This window comes from Podarcis muralis, chromosome 1 (genome assembly GCF_964188315.1).
Source record: "Podarcis muralis chromosome 1, rPodMur119.hap1.1, whole genome shotgun sequence".
In the NCBI taxonomy this organism is placed as follows: Eukaryota; Metazoa; Chordata; class Lepidosauria; order Squamata; family Lacertidae; genus Podarcis; species Podarcis muralis.
In genome coordinates this window covers 112112995-112128125 of record NC_135655.1, presented here as the reverse complement: position 1 = coordinate 112128125, position 15131 = coordinate 112112995, and the positions used below count along the sequence as shown (strand labels likewise).

General features: G+C 44.6%; 1 protein-coding gene across 1 annotated transcript in view; it reads right to left on the bottom strand.

Moving 5' to 3' along the window:
• The window catches only part of CERKL (CERK like autophagy regulator), a 39423-nt gene extending 29211 nt beyond the window's left edge, over window positions 1-10212 (bottom strand). Inside the window, exon 1 of the mRNA XM_028748195.2 lies at window positions 9758-10212. Coding sequence (XP_028604028.2) covers window positions 9758-10064 — 307 coding nt within the window. The 5' untranslated portion in view covers window positions 10065-10212. The remainder of the gene's footprint in view (window positions 1-9757) is intronic.
• Between the last annotated feature and the right edge of the window lie 4919 nt (window positions 10213-15131).

Sequence of the window (15131 nt, the reverse complement as noted above, 5' to 3'; positions counted from 1 at the left end):
GTTTTATAAGTGTTTATATACTATTGTATGTAAACATCAAGGCAATCTGTGCTTCCTATGAAGCAGATACCACACACAATGGGCAAGCACACAACATTCAGACCACAAAACTACTTCCAGTTCAAACTGTGTACTCTTTCCCCCATGTTGTTTTGTGCCATGTGTTGCACTGTGTGGTGCTTGTAATCATTATATCCACCTGTGAATCAGATCAGTCAATCAGGTCAAGAACAGTAAGCTGACTGGTCAGAAACGTAATATAAAAACCTCACATTCCTGATAATACAAGATGTTGCACACAAGTGAAAGTGCATCAACGCAACACAATCAGTCAATGCAGAACACAAAACCGTACAGTGCTGACTTAGGATGAGTCTGGAAAAGCATTGCCTGTGTTCTTCTTTGTAATATACTTGTCAGCTGCATAAGGAGAAAAGCTAATCCTGTATGTAGATTTCATTATTACTCTGCAGCCTTTATCCATGGTAACCATAATTCTTAATCCTACCATTCTCTGCAACTGTAGTCTTATTTCTATCTCATCTTATTCCTACCAACTATACTCAAACAAACAAACAAAGACCACATATGCATCAAGAACTGTACTAAGCAGTGGGCACAAAAGAGACAGTGCCGCACATAAATTTTGGTTAGGAATTCGATTCCTATAAATACACACCAACTCATGATAATAACGTCCCCCTTCCCTCCCACCCTTGTCCTGGCATTGTAGAGCTAAAATCCCTTCCCCACCCCCGAGGCATTAGACAGCCATGGGCACCTGTACATCCTGCCCCTGCTTGAAGTGTGATGAGGAAATCTTATGGACCACAGACTAAGGGTGCCAACTATCAAGCTGTGGTCCAGCCAGGTGGGGAGCACAAACACCCTTCTGTTGTTGACCAAGAGGGACAGAAGAGACTTCGGTTAATTACTATATTGCAGCAGGGGACTGCGAGATAGGGGGGTCCACCAAGTCCTCATTCACTAGAATCATCCCAATTATGACATTAGGTTGGCTTGGGGGGGGGGGCACACACACGACAGACAAGCTTACCCACCCCCCACTATTGTATCACAGCTACCCAACCCAAATTGTTGTTGATTGATAAGAGGGGCCTGGTACTGGCCACTTAGCAGTTGTTAATCTATGTACAGAGATCAGGATGACCAATAGGGCTATTTCAAAATCGGGGTAAGGGGGAGGGACAAGCTCAGGACATGAATTTGTTATTACACTTCAGTTATTTTTCGCTATCACTTTAATCTTTCTTATATAATCTTCTCTCTCTCTCTCTCTCTCTCTCTCACACACACACACACACACACACACACACAATCTCTATAACTACATCACATCATAGCCAATGGCAATAATTTATTCCTGGTATCAGAAAGTATGTCATTGGCTCAGGTTTTTTTTGTTTCTCTAACACTCTCTCTGTTTCCAAGATACACACTACTATGTAGATTGTAACATCTGTTGCTTCAGAGATTGAAAGGTTTGCAGAACCTGCCTAAGCATACTTTCCTATACCCTGCTATTAGGTCAATTTACAGGGAAGATATGCGGTCTTAACTCTAATCAATTAGAACATGGCAAGTTAGCTGTACACCGTATACAGCTCTGTCATTTAAAAGCTGCACTGATCAGTTTCTGCTCTAATCTTCTTGTCAAAAAGCAAGTAAATATTGCATCTATTTTTAAATCAGTTTCTTTTCTTTGTAAATATATTGCCCACTATGTTGTGTTGAAATATATTAATTTATTAATGCAATAAAAAAATTAAATGTTGAATGCATACAAAATCAGATCATTAGAAGCTTACTTATCAAGGGAATGCTTCCAGAGAACTAAAAGCCCCCAAAGAAAACTAAATTCTCAACTGATACCTGCAATCTTGCAGAGTTCCAAACAAGAGTGCAAACATGCTATTTTCAACATTTCAAGAAGCATTAGCTTATACAATTAAATATTATTTAATTAATATATTTCTTATCCACTCTTCACAATCTCAGAGCCTGGTGTGTTACATTTTTAAGTATTACATTTTAAAAAGAAATGCAACAGAAAAAGCCACCATTGTTCACTATGGGTTGAATTCCTACTCAGAGTAGACCCAATGAAATAGGTCGATATTAGGGATGTTAATTTTAATGTGTCTACTTTGAATAAGTTGAATATGGCCCTATGTTAACAACCAGTAAGCTAGTAAATCACAACAGGCTCCAGCCTTCATGCCTAGCAAATGCCTGAACAAAAAATTCAAGCTTTACATCAACAATAGTAAATTTTTAGAAGTGTTTGCAACTTATTCAGTGTTCTATGCAAACAACCGTTGCCTTTATCTGAAAGTTACCCAGCACACTGGCAGGTAATAAAAGGGTTTAAAAACAAGGTAACTGTCCAAAAAAAACCATTTTGCTCTTTTCAAGTGCTTTGGATCATTAGCAGGTAAAAACTTACGCTCATGGGACTGTGCCGTGCAACAGTAACTTTCCACCAGAAGTCAGCAGACCTATGATGGCAGTTCTAGCCATGCAATTTGGAGGCATGGATTAACCAACAACAACAACAACAACAACAACAACAACATGTGCTGATATTAGCTCTGGCTGTTATTATATTTTATGGTGCCATTGCCAAACAACACTGCATATTTCTTCCAGAAGTCCGCTTCTCCCAAGGTAAAGGTAAAGGGACCCCTGACCATTAGGTCCAGTCGTGACTGACTCTGGGGTTGCAGCGCTCATCTCGCTTTATTGCCCAAGGGAGCTGGCGTACAGCTTCTGGGTCATGTGGCCAGCATGACTAATCCACTTCTGGCAAACCAGAGCAGCACACGGAAATGCCATTTACCTTCCCGCCGGAGTGGTACCTATTTATCTACTTGCACTTTGACGTGCTTTTGAACTGCTAGGTTGACAGGAGCAGGGACCAAGCAACAGGAGCTCACCCCGTTGCGGGGATTCGAACCACCGACCGTCTGATTGGCGAGTCCTTGGCTCTGTGGCTTAACCCACAGCGCCACCCATGTCCCTCCCAAGACTTCACCCCAAATGCATCAAATACTAGTATGATGTGCAATGAAAGCTGCCATACTATCCCTGCTTCACCCTTGCTTTCACCGAAGCATTACACTCATACAGAATAATTTATTCTGAATGAATATGTGGCACTGGAATAGAGCCTAGCCCAACTGCAACTTGTGAAGGTTGTTAATTTAAATGGCTGCTCCTTTGAGACACCCATAGGACAGCTTGGGGAACGGCAGGCAACTCAAGGAAATGAAAAACAAAACAAACAAACAAACAAACAATAAAGCTTCCACAATTCAAATAACTTTAAAAATATTAAGGAAATAAGGGAGCGATCTTAATCCCGCACTACCGGGGGAGGTTTGGAATTGGCAGCGAGCAAGTTCTGACACTGGGAAGTCCCCATTGTGCCCACGTAAAGAGTAGGCTGTTGTGAAGCTACATCGGCTGGTGTTCCTGCTGGCAGTAGCCAGAGTAAGGCTTCAAAATGCAGAGGCAGAGCAGTGTCAGACAAGGATCCCCGGATCCCATGTCAGTCTGTTTGCAGGAGTCGTAGCTTTGCTGACCAGCTGGGAGTTAGCATAACCAAAACTGCATGTGGACAAAACACACAATGCCCCCCCAGCCCCTTGCACTCAGACCAGCTGGAGCTAATGGATCTTCAAATGTGGCAGAAGCTCTGAGCAACGGTGGTCTCCTATTACAATTGCTCTACCCAATAGCAATAAAATAACCATGCCCATTTAGCAATTGGGTCTAAAATGTAGATATGACAAAGGGAGACAGAACTCAACTATCTTCCTACAGTTAGCTGATTAGTACTAAAAAAAAATAAATTTGTTTAAGTCACACAATGCTGAAAAACTAGAGAATTGTAGCTGCAATTAACCAAAAGGTCAAATTCTAAAAGGAAACAGCAGATACCACCACAAGAGTAACAGATGTTCTTTGAGTTCATCTGGACAAAAACATAAGCATATGTGAAAGAAATCCAATACTATCATAAAATCAGTTGGTGTCTAAAATAATAGCAGGCCCTTATGGCAGAATGGTAATGTATGTATCAAATGTACAACACATTATGTTTCAACAGAATGTTCTGATAAGAATTCATAACCAGCAGAAATTAATGCCAGATTCCCCTCCCCCCCCCCCAACAAGGAGAAGCTACATAAAGATTATAGCAGGCTATTAAGGCATGCAAGCACATACTGCTCAGAATTCACAGCTATTCAGATTTGATCTGTAAATGCAATATAAAGGTAACGATTAAGTTCCGCTATCAACAAAAATAGAACATCACAAAATAATGCAAACACAAAGGACTTTGCTAAGGTGAACAAAGCAGCAAGCCAAGATAATGAACAGTCATTTTGCTACTGCTTTAGAGTTTTTCAACATACAGTAAAATTCTTTCACACCCCAGTATTTTTTTCTTAATAGGACACCACTATGCAAGAAACATAGACCAGCCACCACAAGTTAAGGGTATAATTAAGTGGAAGATTCTAAAATGCACTAAAATTTTGATATCCTTTCAATTCTGTCTCATGTGTTCAAGCTGGGGGGGGGGGGGAGAGAAAATAACCATGAAAATAATGCTTGCTACAATTTAATCATCCTGGGAGAGTTGCACCTATTTATTCTTAAAACTTGAAATCTGCATTTCTGCAAACTGTATTCAAGGTGACTTCACAAAGAGTAAAATGTAATAAAAATGCAGTGAGTTACAGAGCATTCCTAACTCCCCCCCCCCATGCTGTCCTGAACTCAGGACAGTGCAGTGTTAGAAACTCAGCTATATAAACTATTTACCAAATGGCACCTTACAAATCAATGACAGTCACCAAAACGGAGTGTCTAGGTGCCATAAAATAAAAACCAACAAGATTACAAAGCTGAAAATAAATTGTGTACATTGTCCGGCAGGAAGGTAAATGGTGTTTCCATGCACTGCTCTGGTGTCGGTGTTCTGTTGCGCCAGAAGTGCCTTAGTCATGCTGGCCACATGACCCGGAAAAACTGTCTGTGGAGCGGACAAACGCTGGCTCCCTTGGCCTGTAAAGCGAGATGAGCGCCACAACCCCAGAGTCGTTCACGACTGGACTTAACTGTCCGGGGTCCCTTTACCTTTACCTTTAACCACCTCATAAAAAAAACATACATTGGTTTTCTAAAAATAAAATCTATGTAAATTACAAAAATGCTTCATGCTGTTTGTACTAAAATAGATTCATCCTCCAAAGATTTGCGTAAACAGATGTGTTTTTAATTGACACTTGAATATCAAAAGTGAAGGGGGACAAACACACTTCCAAGGGAAGTGAGTTCCACAGTTTGGGTGCCACAACAGGGAAGACTCTGTCCCATTTCCTCACACAATGAAATATGAGGTTTCCCCTGACAAAAATCTTAAATATTGGGTCAGCTGAGGGGCTGTTCTAGCAAATATCTGGGTCCCAAACCATTGAGGGCTTTTATAAATTAATACCAAAACCTTGAATTGGACCAGGTAGCTCACGGGAACCAATAATAGTGATTAGCTGAAAGGTGGCCGTGTGGGTGACATCTAGCACACAGAATCACAGGGTTTCCCACTAAAAGCCCCATAAGGTCCTTAAGAAAGATTCCATGGTTGTGAAAGCCACCCAAAAGTCCAATAAAATCAATGAAGGTTAACTGCCCTTGTCTGTCTTCCAGCAACGGGCCATCAACCAGAATAAGCAAATATGTTTCAGTCCCAAAACTGAGTCAGAATCCCGAAAGAAATGGGTTTATAACCCTTAATCTCCATCACACAAAGATGTTTGGATGTGGGTAGCTATTACCCACTTGAGTACCTTGTCCCAAAAGGATAAACTTGCAACCAACCTGTAACCTTGCAGATATTGTATTCCATCTCCCAACACCTCTGACTATTGGTCATGCTGAGTCTGGCTGGTGGGAGTCAGAAGTCCAAAAACTTTTGGAGGGCCATAGAGTGCCCACCCTTTAAAGAGTTAATGTGTCCAGAGAAGGCTGCTTTGTTGTAGTATCATAACAAGCTCTTACAACTGTACACTGTAAGAATCCACTCTTATAATGCATTCTTTCTTTTTCATAATCAAATATTTCACTTAAAAAAACTTTTGGGTTTTGGGTATTTATACACGTGCACGCACACGCGCGCACACACACACACACACACAATGTAAAATGAGCGTGACATCCTTTTTTCGTTTGTTTACTAAATATAAGAAACATGAACATCATAAATCAGATCCAAATTGATTTTGCAACATTAGGAAAACCTTCTCATATCACTGGGCAAACTAATGCCTAGGTTGGGAGGAGGTGAGAGGAGGAAACCCAATGATGGCTATAGACTGAGTCTGATGTTGTGCAATTAGAAAGACAGGGGACACAGCACTGTCTCCCGCACAACAACCAGGTCACCAACTCATCTACAAATGCTTTGAACTGAATGTAAAACAATAAAAAGCATTGGGCATGTATCTAAGCTCAGTGGCCAAACCATACATGGACCATTGAGCCCTTGTCACATACAATGAATATTAGGATTCCCTTTCAGACTGTTGTGTTGTGAGCAACCAGTAAGTTAGACTTTCATATTTTATTTCTTTCCGGTATGTGGCTGCCATTATGTCATCATCTTTACTTGCTTTCCTATATAGGACTTTGCTGAGTTTTACATACCAGTTCCTTTATTGGCTGACTAATCAACTCACGCCTATCACTTCCTTGTAGTGCTTGCTCTGCAAACAGCATCAGCAACCACACTCATGCCTCTTCCTTACTCTCCTAAGTATGCAACCAGAGTTGGAAATTTCATGAACATTTAACTCATTTCCCAGTAATCATGCACAGGAAGGATGCCATCTCGTCACCCTGTGGGTGGCCATGCAGTTGGCCACGCAGAAAGGGGCTTGTTTATATTTTTGCACCTTTATTCATTCTGAGGACTGCAAGACTGTGTGTGGGATTCCAAAGAGTATCAGTAGCCATTTGGAACCATTAGTGTTAAAATATTACTTCCAATTGTACCATACATTCCAATCTTGTGCCACTTTTCACAGTCACGGCTTCCGCCAAAGAATCCTGGGAACTGTAGTTTGTTGAGAGTTGTTGGGAGACCCCTCGCAAAGTCACAAAACCCAGCAGTCTTAACAAAACAAAGCTACAGGGATTCTTTGCGTGGGAGAGCGATGACTGGTAAAGTGTGCATGTATCAAAAATGTGAGAGACTGGGTGCACAAGCACAACCCATTCCATGTTTCCATGGCTATTGGGCAGCCCCCAACTTATTGTTTGGCCTCTATGTGACGTTAACATATGAGAGTGCTGGAGGTGAAATAGTTAAACAAGTTACAGTGGTGCCTCGCAAGACGAAATTAATTCATTCCACAAGTTTTTTCTTTTTGCGAGTTTTTCGTCTTGCGAAGCACGGTTTCCCATAGGAATGCATTGAAAATCAATTAATGCGTTCCTATGGAAATCGCCTTCAGACCAGGTCCGGGGACAGTCTGTCCCCCGACCTCTTCTGAAGGCTGGGGGGGGGGGACAAGGGCTTTTCTTCCCACCCCCAGCATTTAAAAAAACCCCGGGACAGCGGAGGACTTCTCCGCTGTCCGGGGGGATCTTAAAATGCTGGCGGGCGGCATTTTAAAATCGCCCGGGACAGCGGAGGACTTCTCCGCTGTCCGGGGTGATTTAAAAGCCCCTGGGAAGGCAGGCAGGGGGGACAAAGACTTTTGCCCCCCGCCAGCCTTCAGAAGAGGTCCTGGACCTCTTCTGAAGGCCGGCGGGGGGCAAAAGTCTTTGCTCCCCCCTGCCTACCTTCCCGGGAAAGCGGAGAACGGCAGCGCGTTTCTCCGCTGTCCCGGATGGCTTTTGAAGGCAGGTGGGGGGGAGCGCTGCCTTTCTCCGCTTTCCCGGGAAGGTAGGCAGGGGGGAGCAAAGACTTTCACCCCCCGCCGGCCTTCAGAAGAGGTCCAGGACCTCTTCTGAAGGCGGGCGGGGGGCGAAAGTCTTTGCTCCCCCCCGCCTGCCTTCAAAAGCCGTCCGCGATAGCGGGAAGCGCTTCCCTGCTATCCCGGACTGCTTTTAAAATGCTGGCGGTGGGGAGCAAAGCCTTTCGGCCCCCGCCGGCCTTCCTGGACCTCTTCTGAAGGCCGGAGGGGGGGAAAGGCTTTGCTCCCCACTGCCAGCATTTAAAAGAGGTCCCCGGAGATTTCCCTATGGGCTTTCTTCTTGCGAAGCAAGCCCATAGGGAAATTTGTCTTGCGAAGCAACTCGCAAACAGAAAACCCTTTCGTCTTGCGGGTTTTCCGTCTTGCGAGGCATTCGTCTTGCGGGGCACCACTGTACTCAATCAGAACCCAGGGGGGTGGAGTCAGAGGGACTATAAAACCAGCTCTGGGAAGGGTAGAAAGGAGGAGTTCGTTGGGTGGTTGGTTGGAGTGGGAGTGAATTGGAAAAGAGTCTGTGGGTAGGTTGAATTAGTATAGCGAAATAAGCTGAGTCAGGAACAGTTAGAAACTAGGAAGACAAGTAAATATCTGAGAGGTGGTTTAGTGAGTGAGAGCAGGTAGTGGAAGTTATAGGTCTGGATAGGCACCCCATGATTGTAATGGACCGATACTGTTTATGAAACCACACTCTTGTTAAACGGCAATAAATAAACAGAAGTTTATGTTCTAATTTAACCCTGACTGGACTCAGTATTGTACCAGGTAGGGCCTGGGTGGTGGCAGTGAGAAATAAAGTAGTGGCACAGGGATCAATAGACAGTGAAACGTCCGGGGACCCTGTGTGATCGCCACACTCTTGCAGTCAGTGCCTATGAACATTACCCTCTCTTTTATGCATTCAAATGCTCATTAGGAAAGAACCATACTCTTTCCTGTAACTATTCCCTGCCAAAATGATCCATCCTGATGTCAGCTTGAGAGACAGCAGATTATTCCTCATTTCAGATGCCCATGATCCAGCACTCAAGAGAATTATTTGCTTCTCAGGTAATCAGAGATGTCAACTTGACTAAAATATTGGTGGGGGAGGCAGCCCTGCCTTGCAAAACCGATCCCATGATGTGGTTCACGCACAGTATTTGAATGGCAATGCCCATCAACTGGGAGGCTGCCTCCCCCCCAAAAAATATTTAATGGGGGAAGCGCACGAAGGAACACCAGCCCCTTCTATCAAGGGTGCCAACTTGAATAAAATATTGAGAGGCAGCAGGTAAGCCCTGTCCCACATAATCGATCACATGATGGGGTGTACACACCCAATTTGAATGGCAATGCCAATCAACTTTCTGGGGTGGGCAAAGGGACATCAGCCCCTAGGAGGTGGCTCCTATGCAAGCAACCCACCCATCGGTTGCACGCCAGTCCCAAAGTTAACAAAACTTTTCTTTCGCTAGGAGAGGCAGGCTACCCTCTGACGTCACGCCCTGCCCACCTTGGCGGCACGTCTTTGAGTGACACAGCGGAGAAGGGGCGGGATGGAGGCGGAGGAATGTGAGGGCAGGAAAGGAACGGAGGCTGCGCTGCACGCACTGCCGAAGCGGGTTCGAGACCCGTTGTGAACTCAGCAGCCCTTCCTGCCATGCTCGGGGCTGTAGCTCCGCTTACACGGCGGTAAACGCCGCCGAATTCAGCAGAGGAAAAAATCCAAGCAGCGTTTGTTGTTGTTCCTCACACTGGCTCGCTCTCACCTGCGGGCCTCTCGGGCTGGATGGGGCTCCAGCTGAGCCTCCGCGCGCTGAGCACCACGTCGCAGCTCCTCTTGCCGACGCCGAAAATCCCCCTCAGGAGGGGCTGCTCGCCTTCGTCCCCCGCCTCCCGCAGCGGGGGCGCCCCCTTTGCTCCCTCCTCCTCCGTCGAGGAAGAGGAGCGGGAGGAGGAGGCGCCGTCGCTTCCCTTCCACCCAGAGCCCGCTGTTGCTGCTGCTGCCGCCGCCACCCCGAAAGGGTCCTCCGGGCTCTCGGCGGCCCAGGCTATCCTCCTCCCGGGGCGGTGCATGGCAGGCAGACAGGCAGTCAGGCTCCTCCAGCTAGGAAGGAGAAAGGGGGCAGGAAAGGCGCCTCAGCGCGTCGCCGCCGCTACCAAGGCAGCGAGCCGCTCTCCTCCCCCTTGTCCCGGGTCCAGCTGGAGGAGGGAGGGGGGAGCGCGCGGCCGCGCATTCGGCTTTGAGCTTAGGCGCGCGACCTCTGCCATCTCCCCGCCTCCCTCGCGACCAACTTTTAAGCCCGTTTCCCGCCCCGCCCTGGTCACGGGGTCGGGCTCATAAAGGAGGATGAGGAGAGAAACTTTCTGAAAGGCGGGGAAAGAGCCGCGAGACTAAGAGGGATGGCTCTTTTGAATTCCTCTGCTCAGTTGCCTCAGAGGGGAAAGGGTGGGGAGGACACAGGTGTTATCTCGTCACCAAACTGTCTTTTTGTTTACTTCACGCAGCGGTTCTCAACCTGTGGGTCCCCAGATGTTGTTGGACTACAACTCCCATCGTCCCTGAGCTCTGGCCTTGCTAGCTAGGGGTGATGGGAGTTGTAGTTCAACATCTGGGGACCCACAGGTTGAGAAAGGCTGCTTCAGAGCTTCCCTAACTTCGGTCTCCAGCTGTTTTTGGACTACAGTTCCCATCATCCCTTGACGGCTGATCCTGTTAGCTAGGGGATGATAGGAGTTGTAGTCCAAAAAAGTTTGGGAAACATTGGTATAATGGATTAATTTATAAACCGCTTGCTCAAAAGAATAAAAGCGACGCCCTTCCCCAACCATTTCTGCCGATGCATCTTCTTCGCTTCGCTGCGGAAGTTATTGGAGAGAGTCTTCTATTCATTAACTTGTATTGGGAGTAAAATGACACCACCACCCAGAAATGTTCGCAGAGAATCTCTACAACCACAATTACAAAAGTCTTATGTTCCCAGGGAAAGTGAAGTCTTTCGGGAAAAGGCTTTTGAATTGAGGACAGCTGCGCAGAAGCAACAGCCAAATATTGCCCCCTGGGATATATGGCACCAATGTAGGCATGTAAGGCAATATAAGCTAAGTTGAGCACTGGAGTGGCAGTGCCCATCAACAGTTACTAAACTGGGGCACATGACTGTTTAGAAGTGCTTTCTTGAAACCTAAAATCTTGGCACTATTGCCTGGTCTGAGTCACCATGGTTAGAGTACGCAAGTTTGTCAACATTGAAGTCGATTGTTACATTTCCTTAAAGAGGTCAGTATGTAGCTCATTTTCAGAAGTTATTGCTACTCTATCACAAACGCAACAAACCTAAAAGATGGACCTATTCCTGCCTCTTTCCCCCTCAGAAGGATTAAATATGACATTTACGTACACACCCTGTTTCTGAAAAGAAAAGAAAAATACTGGGAGGTTTGCCACTCACATTAATGAATTCCTGGTTTCGCCGCAATATTCACACCAAAAAGCCACATCTCAGTGCATGTTTTCTATCCATACAGTGAACGCAACATTAGCACTGTGTAAAAAATGCTAACCTAGATTTTATAAATATGTTCAGTGCTCTTTTCTGGGGGGATGCAGGGGGATGCATACCTCTAAACATCTTGTGAATCTAGGTTTGGCCTCATTGAGGGGCAGTATTTCAATATGAGTAGGAAAATAAGAGTACTCCTAAACATTTTTTTGAAAGAAAAAAAAGCACTGAATATGTTCATTTCCAACTTGATTCTTGAGCACAGGCCAATAAATTCTCCTGCTCCTCCTCCTATATTATTATTATTATTATTATTATTATTATTATTATTATTACTGCATTATGATCCTAAGTCCAAGGAGACTGGGGTAGCAACCTTGGTGATGTGAATTTTCCTATTTGTTTATTGATGCAAACAGCCAGGCAGTTTATAGAGAGCCAGGCTGGTTGAGTGCAAGGTTGAGGCAGCCTTTACTAACCCAACACCTTTGGGCTACAAAACATCTGTTGTGATCCAAAGCATTGAGGGGGTCAGGGTGGTGAAGGCTGGTGTTATAGATAAGGCCTGTGCAGAACCTCAGGCCTGGGAACCAAATATGACTCTCCCAGCCTCACAGTCGGGTCCTCAAAAAAGTTCCCAAGCCACAAACTTCACTGGCCCTGCTTCACAGTCTTGGTTGTATCAGGTGTTAGGGGAGGAGTAGTACTCTGATGGGGTACCTGTCATGCTCCTTCTGGGGTGGCTTGTCCACCTTTGCTCCCCATCCTGCACTCAACTCTCACCTGTGACCAGGTGAATTAAGAATTGGGGGACAGGTAAGCCCAATTCCTGCCCCCAAGATGCAGCCCCTACATACCATTTGAATGGCAATGCCCATTAACTGGGGGGTGGGGATTCCGCCTTGTAGGATGGTGTTCCCAGAATGATGTTACAGGCTACATATCACAGGTATTCATTTATGCTTTCCATCTCAAATATCACTCAGTCTGTGATGCAAAGTGCCCAGAATCTGAAAATTAAATGCAGCAATTCAATGCCTTGCACACCCTGCCAACAATTTAATAGTATAAGTGAATGCATTAAGAGTGATGTCAGGCTTAATTTGGATTATCTTACTTGTGACAGCTTGTTAAGTACATATTTCAATGTATGTATGTATTTTTAATTAGGGAAAAACACATATGCATTTAAACAACAGCTTGGTTGCAAACCAAATTTCCAACCCACCACTCTGATATGTATTAATATATTTTATGTTGTGGGAGAACCAGTCATAGTAGCGGTCTTCCAACTAAGTGACCTATTTAGGCTATTCTTTGGGGCATGGTAAATTCCAGTCACTTGGGGCACAATCTAGTTTGGTAGAATATAAATAGCTGTGCCTTTCTTTCTTTCTTTCTTTCTTTCTTTCTTTCTTTCTTTCTTTCTTTTTTCAAGTGCTTTTGTAGAACTAAACAACAAAAGTACCTTATTTTTCGCTCTATAAGACACACCAGACCACAAGACGCACCTAGTTTTTGGAGGAGAAAAACAAGGGAAAAAATATATTCTGAATATTAGAAGCCAGAACAGCAAGAGGGATCGCTGTGCAGTGAAAGCAGCAATCCCTCTTGCTGTTCTGGCTTCTGTGATAGCTGTGCAGCCTGCATTTGCTCCATAAGACGCACACAAATTTCCCCTTACTTTTTAGGAGGGAAAACGTGAGTCTTATAGAGCAAAAAATACGGTATGTCCTTCTTTTACAATAAGGTGCCTGCTACTGATACAGTGCTAGGATTATGTTCAGGGTCAGAGAACGCGTAGCCCTCCAAACACAGTTGAACTTCAACTCCCATATCAGCCCCAGGCAGCATGGACAATTGTTAGGGATTGTGGGAATTAGAATAATAGAATTGTATAGAGCTGGAAGGGACCCGAAGAGTCATCTAGACTTCCAGCAACTGGCAGGACACGGTTAACAACCCAATCCCCGTGGCGGGGTGCGCTCCCGTTGTTCAGTCCCAGCGCCTGCCAACCTAGCAGTTCGAAAGCACTCCCGGGTGCAAGTAGATAAATAGGGACCGCTTACTAGCGGGAAGGTAAACGACGTTTCCGTGTGCGGCTCTGGCTCGCCAGATGCAGCTTTGTCACGCTGGCCACGTGACCCGGAAGTGTCTGCGGACAGCGCTGGCTCCCGGCCTCTAGAGTGAGATGAGCGCACAACCCTAGAGTCTGTCAAGACTGGCCCATACGGGCAGGGGTACCTTTACCTTCTGTTTGTTTGTTTGTTTGTTTGTTTAAGCCACCTCTCAAGAGCTGATATTTTCCCCCCAAACACCTGTGTACAATGAGGTTAACTTGAGTGGACAGGAGTTTGAGATGAAAGGTGCTTTAGCGTGGACTACCTTGCATCACTCCCCAAAACCACTTTAGGAAAATGGAAGAGGCTTGTGGCAGCCGTGGCGAGGAAATGCCTTTTACACAAACTTGAGACAAAACAACAGTAGCAACTCTATAAGGCTGGATTTGTAAATTAAGAGATTTACTCCCAGCCACCACTTTCCACCAATTGACAAATCAATTTACTGGCATTCTTCTTCCTTGTATTGCCGGTATCAGAGCTGTGCACCACTGCCAACTTCTATCAGTGTCATTAATAGTAATACCTGGAAACACAATTCTTATCAGCTTGCCTTTGCTAGCTAATAAAAAATATATATTCCAGTACAAAATTCTTCATGAGAAAAATTACCGGCTTGGATTTTCAAAAAATGCCCAGGTAATGTGTAAAGTTAATCATCTGCCCACCCAAATATTTCACCACCATCCAATTGAGCTTGTTTGTTCTTTTAATTATTATGTATTTTGAAGTACTACAGCATCAAACATTTGTCATACCACAGTCAATTGCATTGGCTGGAGGAGGTGAAAATGATTATTAGCTGTGAAGAGGGGGAAATAATTGAAAAGCTTTCTTGTGGCTAGCAAATGCCTTCCAAATATTCATTAAACATTTAAGCGACTAAATTTGCAGAATATGTTCCTGACATTGGCACTGGTTCTGTAGTTTTCTCTCATCAGATGGAAGTACTGTGTGTTATGTGGAGTGCATTCATGCATAAACAATATCATTTTCATAAATTAAAACCTCCCCTGCAGAAGGAACATCTGTGCCTGCCTTTGAATAAAAGATGGTGGCATCTGAGTTGCCCCTTGACTGACTGGAAGAATCCTTCTATTTGGAATGAAAGCACTTAACCAAAAGGAACAAAACATGGAGCAGATTTCTCTCTCTCTCTTTTTTAGACCGTGTGACACCACTTTTCCACCTTCAGAACTAACTCTCCAGAACAAGTCAACGAAGAGAACAAATCTTTATATATGCTGCAGTTTAAAAAAATAAAATACTAGAAACCAATCATCTTGCAACTGTCTTGGTCTAACTGACTGGCATTTATGTGGGGCTTTTTTGTTTGTTTGTTTGTTTGTTTGTTTTGTCTTTTAAACATAAGGGTCATGTTTGCCTACAGTAGCCAAATCTCACTCATTTGATTTGGAATAATTTTCATGGTGCTTTTTTGTGATGGTACTCACCAACACAGACTACCACCACCTCTTCTTTGCTGCGTTTTTGGCTGACATGCACAGCACTTTTATCAA